Raw genomic sequence first — 12,877 nt, 5'->3', positions numbered from 1 at the left:
ACTGAGGCACAGAGAAGTTAAGTGACTTGCCCAAAGTCACACAGCTGACAAGTGGCAGAGCCGGGATTTGAACCCATGACCTCTAACTTCAAAGCCCGGGCTCTTTCTGCTGAGCCACACTGCTTCCCTTTAGTACAGTGCTTAGCACAGAGTGAGTGCTTAACAAATGCCACCAATTATCATTATATAATAATGATGGCATTTGTTAAGCGCTTACTATGTGCAAAGCACTGTTCTTGTCAAGGGTGTTAGTCAAATGTATTTACTGAGCGCTTACCGTGTGGAGTAGCAAGCACTTGGGAGGGTACAATAAAACAATATAAGACAATATAACAGATATTCCCTGCCCACAATGAGCTTACAGTCTAGAGGAGGAGACAGAAATTAATATAAATAAATAAAATAACAGATAGGTTTTGTTTCGTTGTCTGTCTCCCCCTTCTAGACTGTGAGCCCGCTGTTGGGTAGGGACCGCCTCTTTATGTTGTCGACTTGTACTTCCCAAGCGCTTAGTACAGTGCTCTGCACACAGTAAGCGCTTGATAAATACGATTGAATGAATGAATGAATAAGTGCTGCGGGGTGAATAAAGGGAGCAAGTCAGGGCGATGCAGAGGGGAGTGGGAGAAGAGGAAAGGAGGGCTTAGTCAGGGAAGGCCTCTTGGAGGAGATGGGCCTTCAATAAGGCTTTCGAAGTTGGGAAAAATCATTGTTGGAATATGAGGAGGAACGGCGTTCCAGGCCAGGGGCAGGACGCGGGGGAGTGGTTGGAGATGAGATAAACGAGATCAAGGTACAGTGAGAAGGTTCATATGAGAGGAGTGAAGTGTGCAAAATGAGTCAAAATGGGAGAGTAGTGAGGTAAGGTAGGAGGGGGCAAGGGTGCTGTAAAGTTACTGAGCGCTTGCTGTGTGCAAAGCAATATACTAAGCGCTTCAAGGAGTACAATACAGTGGAGTTCATCATCATCATCATCAATCGTATTTATTGAGCGCTTACTGTGTGCAGAGCACTGTACTAAGCACTTGGGAAGTACAAATTGGCAACATATAGAGACAGTCCCTACCCAACAGTGGGCTCACAGTCTAAAAGGGGGAGACAGAGAACAAAACCAAACATACTAACAAAATAAAATAAATAGAATAGATATGTACAAGGAAAATAAATAGAGTAAGAAATCTGTACAAACACATATACATATATACAGGTGCTGTGGGGAAGGGAAGGAGGTAAGATGGGGGGATGGAGAGGGGGACGAGGGGGAGAGGAAGGAAGGGGCTCAGTCTGGGAAGGCCTCCTGGAGGAGCTGAGCTCTCAGTAGGGCCGGTGAGCTCTCAGTAGGGCCTTCTGGCACACAGTTCAGTACACAGTAAGGTCTCAATAAATACAACTGCTTGACTGACTGAGGACAGAGTTGGTAATATGATCCAAACCTATAGAGGAAAATGACATGAAAACAAATTAGAGACAGAGAAGCAGCGTGGCTCAATGGAAAGAGCCCAGGCTTTGGAGTCAGAGGTCATGGGTTCAAATCCCGGCTCCACCACCTGTCAGCTGTGTGACTTTGGGCAAGTCACTTCACTTCTCTGGGCCTCAGTTCCCTCATCTGGAAAATGGGGATGAAGACTGTGAGCCCCCCCCGTGGGACAACCTGATCACCTTGTAACCTCCCCAGCGCTTAGAACAGTGCTTTGCACATAGTAAGCGCTTAATAAATGCCATTATTATTATTATAGGGAAAATTACAACGTAAAAGGACATGCACATAAGTGTTGTGCACGTAAGGGTGGGGTGGATATTAAGCAATTAAAGGGTCCCTCCCCAACAACGGGCTCACAGTCTAGAAGGGGGAGACAGACAACAAAACAAAACATGTGGACAGGTGTCAAGTCGTCAGAACAAATAGAAATAAAGTTAGATGCACATCATTAACAAAATCATGTTCAGAGAAGGGGCCTGGTCCCAGACAAGGGATCAATGTCCCTACTGAGAGCTCACCTCTTCCAGAAGGCCTTCCCAGACTGAGCCCCCTCCTTCCTCTCCCCCCCGCCTTACCTCTTTCCCCTCCCCACAGCACCTGTATACACATTTGTACATATTTATTACTCTATTTATTTTATTTGTACATATTTATTCTATTTATTTTACTTCGTTAATATGTTTTGTTCTCTGTCTCCCCCTTCTAGACTGTGAGCCCACTGTTGGGTAGGGACTGTCTCTATATGTTGCCAATTTGTACTTCCCAAGCGCTTAGTACAGTGCTCTGCACATAGTAAGTGCTCAATAAATATGATTGATGATGATGATGATGTTGGGTAGGGACCGTTTCTATATGTTGCCAACTTGTACTTCCCAAGCGCTTAGTCCAGTGCTCTGCACACCGTAAGTGCTCAATAAATACGATTGAATGAATGAATGGCCAAGAGGCAAGGTGATCGGTCCGATGAGTTGAATGTCGACTCCGCACAGGCTCACTCATCCTCCTCTGCCGACCATCTGTCGCTCTCCCGCCCACCGGGATGGTTCTTGGACTGTGAGCCCACTGTTGGGTAGGGACCATCTCTATATGTTGCCAACTTGTACTTCCCAAGCGCTCAGTACAGTGCTCTGCACACAGTAAGCGCTCAATATGATTGATTGATTGATTAATTGATTGATTGGACAAATCAAACCAACGCTTGGCTGCCTTGCTTTCTCTCTCCCCCAACCTGGGGAGGATGCAGTGAGCTAAGGGCCTCTCTGTCAATCTCCAGGCTTCCCGCCTGAGCGACCCACTCTGGATCACTGTACGTAGAAGCCGATGCCCGGTCTACAGGTCCCCCCATCCCCGGCTCCACAACCCGGAGGGGTCCCATCTGCTCCTCGGTGCAGCTAATAATAATAACAATAATGATAATGCCAGTTCGAGTCCAACAAGACGGTGGCCAGCAGCCACAAAGTCCCCGCTGAGCTACTCCGGAGGGAACAACTAGAGGAAGAGCATATCCTTTCACCCCAAAAATCACTCCCCAGTCCGCTCCAGGGATGGCTACAGCCCACTGTTGGGTAGGGACTGTCTCTATATGTTGCCAACTTGTACTTCCCAAGCGCTTAGTCCAGTGCTCTGCACACAGTAAGCGCTCAATAAATACGATTGATTGATCCGTAGGGCCAGACCGATTCTGCTTGGAGCAGACCCGAGGGGGAACTACTGCTTTTCTTCGGCCACAGTGTCTAAGCATTTCTAGAAAGGAAAGCCCTGAAAACCAACCCTTCCAATTCCGGCATTTGTATTACTACTACTAATAATAATAATGGTATTTTTTAAGTGCTTACTATGTGCCAGGAACACCAGAGTTTTGATCCTGAGACTGGGTGTTTAAAACTCGGGCATCTTGCCAAATGTGAAGATGGGAATGCTGCTTCCCAAGCATTTCTAGAAAGGAAATCCTTGAAATCCAACCCTTGTGGCTTTTTCCAATTCAGGCATTTGTATTACTACTACTAATAATAATAATGGTATTTCTTAAGTGCTTACTATGTGCCAGGAACTGTACTATGCAAGGAGGGAGGGAACGGGAGGTACAAGCTAATTGGTCTGGACACAGTCCCTGTCCCACATGGGGCTCACTGTCTTAATCCCCATTTTACAGATGAGGTAATTTTTTAGCCAGGACACCCGCTGGAAAACTTGTGAAAAAATCACGGGTTTCATCAATCTCATCTTCGTAGCAGAGGACCTTTAGGGTCCAGGGAAGAGAAACAAGAACAGGCCTGGAAGAGAGGTCGATGTAGGAATGAACACCAGAGTTTTGATCCTGAGAATGGGGGTTTAAAACTCGGGCATCTTCCCAAATGTGAAGATGGGAATGCTGCTTCCCAAGCATTTCTAGAAAGGAAAGCCTTGAAAACCAACCCTGGTGGCTTTTTCCAATTCAGGCATTTGTATTACTACTACTAATAATAATAATGGTACTTATTAAGTGCTTACTATGTGCCAGGAACTGTACTACGTGAGGGGGGTGGGAACGGTAGGTACAAGCTAATTGGTCTGGACACAGTCCCTGTCCCACATGGGGCTCACTGTCTTAATCCCCATTTTACAGATGAGGGAATTTTTTAGCCAGGACACCCGCTGGAAAACTTGTGAAAAAATCACGGGTTTCATCAATCTCATCTTCACAGCAGAGGGCCTTTGGGGTACAGGGAGGAGGAACATGAATTGACTTGGAAGAGAGGTCGATGTAGGAATGAACACTAGAGTTTTGATTCATTCATTCATTCAATCGTATTTATTGAGCGCTTACTGTGTGCAGAGCACTGTTCTAAGCGCTTGGGAAGTACAAGTTGGCAACATATAGAGACGGTCCCTACCCAACGACGGACTCACAGATCCTGAGACTGGGTGTTTAAAACTCTGGCATCTTCCCAAATGTGACCCTGTGTTTAGAGATTGGTGATTAGAACTTGTACTTCCCAAGCGCTTAGTACAGTGCTCTGCACACAGTAAGTGCTCAATAAATACGGCTGATTGATTGATTGATTGATTGGGAAAGACAACCTGCTACACAGTAAAATGGAGAGTTGCTCGTATTGTGCTGAGAAGCAATGTAGCCTACTGGAAAGAGCCAGGGCTTGGGAGTCAGAGGACCTGAGTTCCAATCCCAGCTCCACCACTTCTCTGCTGTGTGACCCTGGGCAAGTCACTTCACTTCTCGGTGCCTCAGTTACCTCACCTAAAAAATGGGGATTCAATACCTGTGCTCTCTACGTAGAGAAGCAGCGTGGCTCAGTGGAAAGAGCCCGGGCTTTTCAGTCAGAGGTCATGGGTTCAAATCCCGGCTCTGCCAGTTGTCAGCTGTGTGACTTTGGGCAAGTCACTTCACTTCTCTGGGCCTCAGTGACCTCATCTGGAAAATGGGGATGAAGATTGTGAGCCCCCAGTGGGACAACCTCATCTGGAAAATGGGGATGAAGACGGTGAGCCCCCCGTGGGACAACCTGATTACCTTGTAACTTCCCCAGCGCTTAGAACAGTGCTTTGCACATAGTAAACACTTAATAAATGCCATCATTATTATTATTATTAAACTGTGAGCCCTACGTGGGTCATACCGGGGTATTAAAAGGCCAGATGATACAAGCATTGCAGGCACCTTGTGGGTTCAATCAATCATATTTATTGAGCGCTTACTGTGTGCAGAGCACTGTACTAAGCGCTTGGGAAGTACAAGATGGCAACATATAGAGACAGTCCCTACCCAACAGTGGGCTCACAGTCTAAAAGGGTTGAAGCTAAAAGGTTGAGGGAGCAATCTGAATGACACTGCAGCGCCAAACACTTTAGAATGAAAATATCGGTCTCCCTTTTGGGAAGAAACAGCGCAAATCCTTTCAAATTTCAAACACCTCACAGCTCCACAAATGGAAATCCCATTATCAATTCCCTATTTGCATGACATTATTACTATGACTTTACATCTGTATGGAGAAACCCTAGTCTCCCAGCAGGAGTGGGGAAGGGTAGAGAGAGGAAAATAAAAAAAAGAGAAAGAAAGTGGGAAATAGGGGGAGGAGGAAGTTTGAGGAGAATTTTGGTGGAAATCAAAAGCCTTCTCTAGGTAAAATTTCCGCTTTCCACTCCCTTGTCCCAACCGCCTCAGACTTTAGTCGCATTATCTTTACAACCTAGTCTTGGTTTGGGGGAGGGTGCAGGAAATACCTCCTTCCCTTCCCCACAGCACCTGTATATATGTATATATGTTTGTACATATTTATTACTCTATTTATTTATTTATTTTATTTGTACATATCTATTCTTTTTATTTTATTTTGTTAGTATGTTTGGTTTTGTTGTCTGTCTCCCCCTTTTAGACTGTGAGCCCACTGTTGGGTAGGGACTGTCTCTATGTGTTGCCAATTTGTACTTCCCAAGCGCTTAGTACAGTGCTCTGCACACAGTAAGCGCTCGATAAATACGATTGATGATGATGATGATGGGGGAAGGTGCAGGAAATAATCGACCAAGAACACACAGTGTTAGACAATTTAAGGGAAATGGGAGGCAAGCAAGAGCTAAACAGTATTGCCCCAGGAATCTGAATTCACATTCCCGTGCTCACCTGACATTAAAAATGTCCACGCCCAGGGTCATGCACGCACAAAACCCCTGAAGCAGTGAAAGGCACAGCGCTTAGAATAGTGCTTTGCACACAGAAAGGGAGGCAGCGTGGCGCAGTGGAAAGAGCCCGGGTTTTGGAGTCAGAGGTCATGGGTTCAAATCCTAGCTCTGCCACTTGTCTGCTGTGTGACTCTGGGCAAGTCACTTCACTTCTCTGGGCCTCAGTTCCCTCATCTGGAAAATGGGGATGAAGACTGTGAGCCCCACGTGGGACAACCTTGTATCTACCCCAACGCTTAGAACAGTGCTTGTATATATGCTTATATATACTTTTAGACTGTGAGCCCACTGTTGGGTAGGGACTGTCTCTATATGTTGCCAACTTGTACTTCCCAAGCGCTTAGTACAGTGCTCTGCACACAGTAAGCGCTCAATAAATACGATTGATGATGATATATACCTGTATATATGTTTGTACGTATTTATTACTCTATTTTATTTGTACATATTTATTCTATTTATTTTATTTTGTTAATATGTTTTTGCTTTGTTCTCTGTCTCCCCCTTCTAGACTGTGAGCCCAACATATATATACCTGTATATATATATATATATATATATAACCTCTATATATGTATATATGTTTGTACGTATTTATTACTCTATTTTATTTGTACATATTTATTCTATTTATTTTATTTTGTTAATATGTTTTGTTTTCTTCTCTGTCTCCCCTTCTAGACTGTGAGCCCACTGCTGGGTTGGAACCGTCTCTATATGTTGCCAACTTGTACTTCCCAAGCGCTCAGTCCAGTGCTCTGCACACAGTAAGTGCTCAAGAAATACGATTGAATGAATAAATGAATGCTTGGCACATAGTAAGCGCTTAACAAATACCAACATTATTACTATTATTCATTCAATTATATTTATTGAGCACTTGCTGTGTGCAGAGCACTGGACTGAGCGCTTGGGAAGTGCAGGTTAGCAACGTATAGAGACGGTCCCTACCCAACAACAGGCATTGTGCTTTGGGCAAGTCACTTAACTTCTCGGTGCCTCAATTCCCTCATCTGTAAAATGGGGATTAAGACTAGGAGCCCCACATGGGACAACCTGATTATCTTGTATCTCTCCCGGCGCTTAGAACAGTGCTTGGCACATAGTAAGCGCTTAATAAACGCCATCATTATTATTATTAATAAATGCCATCATCATCATCACAGGTTTCATCAATCTAATCTTCAAAGCAGAGGGCTCTAAGGGTCCAGGAGGAGCAATAAGAAAATGGCTGGAAAGAGAAGGGTAAGGGGCAGAGATCTCTCTCTTTCTCTCTCTTTCTTCCAACAACAACAACAACAACAACAAAAATTATGGTATTTGTTAAGCGCTTACTATGTGCAGAGCACTGTTCTAAGCGCCCCCGGAGACTGAGTCCCCTTTTTCCTCTCCTCCTCCCCATCCCCCCCGCCCTACCTTCTTCCCCTCCCCACAGCACCTGTATATATATATTTGTACAGATTTATCACTCTTATTTATTTTACTTGTACATATTTACTATTTATTTTGTTAATGATGTGCATGGAGCTTTAGTTCTATTTGTTCTGATGATTTTGACACCAGTCTCCATGTTTTGTTTTGTTGTCTGTCCCCCTTCTAGACTGTGAGCCCCTTGTTGGGTAGGGACCGTCTCTATATGTTGCCGACTTGTACTTCCCAAGCGCTTAGTACAGTGCTCTGCATCATCATCATCCTCATCAATCGTATTTATTGAGCGCTTACTGTGTGCAGAGCACTGGACTAAGCGCTTGGGAAGTACAAGTTGGCAACATATGGAGCAGTAAGCGCCCGATAAATAATGAATGAATGAATGAATGAATGAACTAGGGTCTCCCCAGACAGACATAAAGTCATAGTAATAGTAATAATTTTAAAAAAGCAATAAATGTAATAATAATAAATGTAATGGAATGTAATAAATGTAATAATAAATGTAATAAATAATAAATGTATTTAAATAAATAAATGTATTGAGGAGCAGCGTGGCTCAGTGGAGAAGAGCCCGGGCTTTGGAGTCAGAGGTCATGGGTTCGAATCCCAGTGCCACCACAAGTCTGCTGTGTGACCTTGGGCAAGTCACTTAACTTCTCTGAGCCTCAGCTACCTCATCTGTAAAATGGGGATTAAGACTGTGAGCCCCATGTGGGACAACTTGATCACCTTGTATCCACCCCCAGCGCTTAGAACAGTGCTCTGCACATAGTAAGCGCTTAACAAATGCCATTAAAAAAAAGTAATGTAATAAAATGTCGTAGTAATTATAATGCCATCCAAAGAAGGAATTGATAATGAGATTTCCAACTGCGGGGCTCTTTGAAATTTGAAAGGATTTGCGTTATTTCATCAGAAAAGGGGGAACTCTTAAGAGGCCAACATTTTCATTATAACCTTTCCTTCCTTCCTAGGCTTTCCCCTAAAGCCCCCGGCACACCCGCTGACGAGCTGGGAAAAAAGCCAACGTTTCGCTTAACTTACAATCCTGCAAAACTTGAAATCCCTCTTCCTCCAAAGCCGCGGAGTTCACATTCAGCGAAGCACGGAACCCTAAAATCAGACACCTGCAGGCCTTGTACCTCAGTTTCCCTCTGGTAAAGGTCTCCTTCCCTTGTCCCAGTGGGATTCAATCATTTTAAAGAGCCGCGCGTTCTTCTGAAAAGCCCGCCGGTGCCCAAAACGCCTCTTTATCTTTTTTATTTGGAAAAAAAACCCACAAAAAATCCAAAACTCAATTATTATCACCAACATTCATACGGGGTTGGGGGCTGTCCAACAGAAAAGCACACACGGAAGGCTTTCGCTATCGCTTGAAGGGCTCGGAATCCAAATGACTTTTTGCCTTGCTGCTCCAGGGTAGTTCATTCAATCGTATTTATTAATAATAATAATAAAAATAATGACGGGTAGTTCATTCAATCGTATTTATTAATAATAATAATAAAAATAATGATGATGGATAATAATAATACCGATGGCATTTCTTAAGCGCTTACTATGTACAAAGCACTGTTCTAAGCGCTGCGGAGGATGCAAGATGATCAGGTTGTCCCGCGTGGGGCTCCCAGTCTTCATCCCCATTTTCCAGATGAGGGAACTGAGGCCCAGAGAAGTGAAGTGACTCGCCCAAAGTCACACAGCTGAGAATTGGTGGAGCCGGGATTGAGAGCTTACTGGGTGCGGAGCACTGTGCTAAACGCTTGGGAGAGTACAAGACAGCAATAAGCAGACACATTCCCGGCCCAAAGGTAAGCGTGTTCTACGACAACTCTACCTGCCTTTCGATTTTGCGTCCAGCACTTCTGTCTATTCAGGCAGCTCACTGCCAGACCAGAACAAATAATTCAGCGTGGCTCAGTGGAAAGAGCCCGGGCTTTGGAGTCAGAGGTCATGGGTTCAAATCCCGGCTCTGCCAATTGTCAGCTGGGTGACTTCGGGCAAGTCACTTCACTTCTCTGGGCCTCAGTTCCCTCATCTGGAAAATGGGGATGAAGACTGGGAGCCCCCCGTGGGACAACCTTCCTTCCTCTCCCCCTCGTCCCCCTCTCCATCCCCCCATCTTACCTCCTTCCCTTCCCCACAGCACCTGTATATATGTATATATGTTTGTACATATTTATTACTCTATTTATTTTATTTGTACATATCTATTCTACTTATTTTATTTTGTTAGTATGTTTGGTTTTGTTCTCTGTCTCCCCCTTTTAGACTGTGAGCCCACTGTTGGGTAGGGACTGCCTCTATATGTTGCCAACTTGTACTTCCCAAGCGCTTAGTACAGCGCTCTGCACACAGTAAGCGCTCAATAAATACGATTGATGATGATGATGACAACCTGATCACCTTGTAACCTCCCCAGTGCTTAGAACAGTGCTTTGCACATAGTAAGTGCTTAATAAATGCCATTATTACTATGTGAGGAGCAGCGTGGCTCAGTGGAAAGAGCCCGGGCTTTGGAGTCAGAGGTCATGGGTTCAAATCCCGGCTCCGCCACTTGTCAGCTGTGTGACTTTGGGCAAGTCACTTCACTTCTCTGGGCCTCAGTGACCTCATCTGGAAAATGGGGATTAAGACTGTGAGCCCCCCGGGGGACAATCTGATCACCTTGTAACCTCCCCAACGCTTAGAACAGTGCTTTGCACATAGTAAGCGCTTAATAAATGCCATTTAAAAAAAAATTGATCTACCCCGGAAGCCAAATGCAGGCTCAATCGATCAATCAACGGTAGTTATTCAACCCTAACAGTGTGCTGAGCACCATCCTAAGCGCTTGGGAGAGAAGCAGCGTGGCTTAGTGTGCTTTGCACATAGGAAGTGCTTAACAAATGCCATTATTATCATCATTATTATTCTCTGTGCCTCAGTGACCTCATCTGTAAAATGGGGATGAAGACTGTGAGCCCCCCGTGGGACAACCTGATCACCTTGTATCCCTACCTAGCGCTTAGAACAGTGCTTTGCACATAATAAATGCTTAACAAATGCCATCATTATCATTATTCTCTGTGCCTCAGTGACCTCATCTGTAAAATGGGGATGAAGACTGTGAGCCCCCCGTGGGACAACCTGATCACCTTGTATTCCCCCCAGCGCTTAGAACAGTGCTTTGCACATAGTAAGTGCTTAACAAATGCCATCATTATCATTATTATTATTCTCTGTGCCTCAGTTCTCTCATCTGTAAAATGGGGATGAAGACTGTGAGCCCCCCATGGGACAACCTGATCCCCTTGTAACCTCCCCAGCGCTTAGAACGGTGCTTTGCACATAGTAAGTGCTTAGCAAATGCCATCATTATCATCATTATTATTCTCTGTGCCTCAGTGATCTCATCTGTAAAATGGGGATGAAGACTGTGAGCCCCCCATGGGACAACCTGATCCCCTTCTATCCCCCCCTAGCGCTTAGAACAGTGCTTTGCACATCATAATAAGTGCTTAACAAATGCCATCATTATCATCATTATTATTCTCTGTGCCTCAGTTCTCTCATCTGTAAAATGGGGATGAAGACTGGGAGCCCCCCGTGGGACAATCTGATCCCCAGCGCTTAGAACAATGCTTTGCACATAGGAAGTGCTTAACAAATGCCATTATTATCATCATTATCATTCTCTGTGCCTCAGTGACCTCATCTGTAAAATGGGGATGAAGACTGTGAGCCCCCTGTGGGACAACCTGATCCCCTTGTGTCCCTCCCTAGCGCTTAGAACAGTGCTTTGCACATAGTAAGTGCTTAACAAATGCCATCATTATCATTATTATTATTCTCTGTGCCTCAGTTCTCTCATCTGGAAAATGGGGATGAAGACTGTGAGCCCCCCGTGGGACAACCTGATCACTTTGTATCCCTCCCTAGCGCTTAGAACAGTGCTTTGCACATAGTAAGTGCTTAACAAATGCCATCATTATCGTTATTATTATTCTCTGGGCCTCAGTGACCTCATCTGTAAAATGGGGATTAAGACTGTGAGCCCCCCGTGGGACAACCTGATCACCTTGTGTCGCCCCCTAGCGCTTAGAACAGTGCTTTGCACATAGTAAGTGCTTAACAAATGCCATCATTATCATTATTATTATTCTCTGTGCCTCAGTTCCCTCAGCTGTAAAATGGGGATGAAGACTGTGAGCCCCCCGTGGGGCAATCTGATCACCTTGTATCCCTCCCTAGCGCTTAGAACAGTGCTTTGCACATCATAATAAGTGCTTAACAACTGCCATCATTATCATTAGTCTCTGTGCCTCAGTTCTCTCATCTGTAAAATGGGGATGAAGACTGTGAGCCCCCCGTGGGACAACCTGATCACCTTGTATCCCTCCCTAGCGCTTAGAACAGTGCTTTGTACATCATAATAAGTGCTTAACAAATGCCATCTATCATTAGTCTCTGTGCCTCAGTTCTCTCATCTGTAAAATGGGGATGAAGACTGTGAGCCCCCCTTGTATCTCCCCCAGCGCTTAGAACAGTGCTTTGCACATAGTAAGCGCTGAAGAAATGCCATTATTATTATTATTATTATTCTCATCATTATTATGTTGTGCGCACTCACCCAGAAGAGCGTGGAGTAGGTGATGAGCGTGAACTTGAGGCAGAGGTAGGAGAAGCGCGCGCACAGCCACACGGAGCCCGAGTCCCGCCGGGGCATCTTCGGCTCCGCTCGGCTCCGCTCGGCTCCGGTTCGGCTCGGTTCGGCTCCGCTCGGCTCCGACTCCGGTCCGCTCCGCGAGGGCGCCGCGCTCCCCCCCTGCGGCCGCGCCGCGCAGCCAATCAGGGACCGATCCCGGACCTGGGGGCGGGGCCAGCGCGGAGAGGGGCGGGGCTCCCTGGAGGCGGACCAATCAGGGGCCGATCCCGGAACAGGGGGCGGGGACAACGCGAAGAGGGGCGGGGCTCACTGGGGGGGAGTGTGGGGCAGGCAGCCAATCAGGGACCGATCCTGGACGGGGGGAGGGGCCACTTCGGAGAGGGGCGAGGCTCCCCGGGGTGGGCGGGGCGGGCGGCCAATCAGGAACCGATCCCGGCCGGGGGGCGGGGCTAACGCGGAGAGGGGGGGGGTCCCCTGGGGGGCGGGGCAGGCGGCCAATCAGGGACCGATCCCAGACCTGGAGGCGGGGCCAGCGCGGAGAGGGGCGGGGCTCCCTGGAGGCGGACCAATCAGGGACCGATCCCGGAACTGGGGGCGGGGACAACGCGAAGAGGGGCGGGGCTCACTGGGAGGGGAGT

General features: G+C 46.4%; 1 protein-coding gene across 1 annotated transcript in view; it reads right to left on the bottom strand.

The window, feature by feature from the left end:
- The window catches only part of TSPAN15 (tetraspanin 15), a 103,513-nt gene extending 91,178 nt beyond the window's left edge, over positions 1–12,335 (bottom strand). Inside the window, exon 1 of the mRNA XM_038743805.1 lies at positions 12,204–12,335. Coding sequence (XP_038599733.1) covers positions 12,204–12,299 — 96 coding nt within the window. The 5' untranslated portion in view covers positions 12,300–12,335. The remainder of the gene's footprint in view (positions 1–12,203) is intronic.
- Positions 12,336–12,877: the final 542 nt, after the last annotated feature.

This window comes from Tachyglossus aculeatus, chromosome 3 (assembly GCF_015852505.1).
Source record: "Tachyglossus aculeatus isolate mTacAcu1 chromosome 3, mTacAcu1.pri, whole genome shotgun sequence".
NCBI lineage: Eukaryota > Metazoa > Chordata > Mammalia > Monotremata > Tachyglossidae > Tachyglossus > Tachyglossus aculeatus.
The sequence above is the reverse complement of the archived record's forward strand: the minus strand, read 5'-3'. Positions and strand labels throughout refer to the sequence as shown.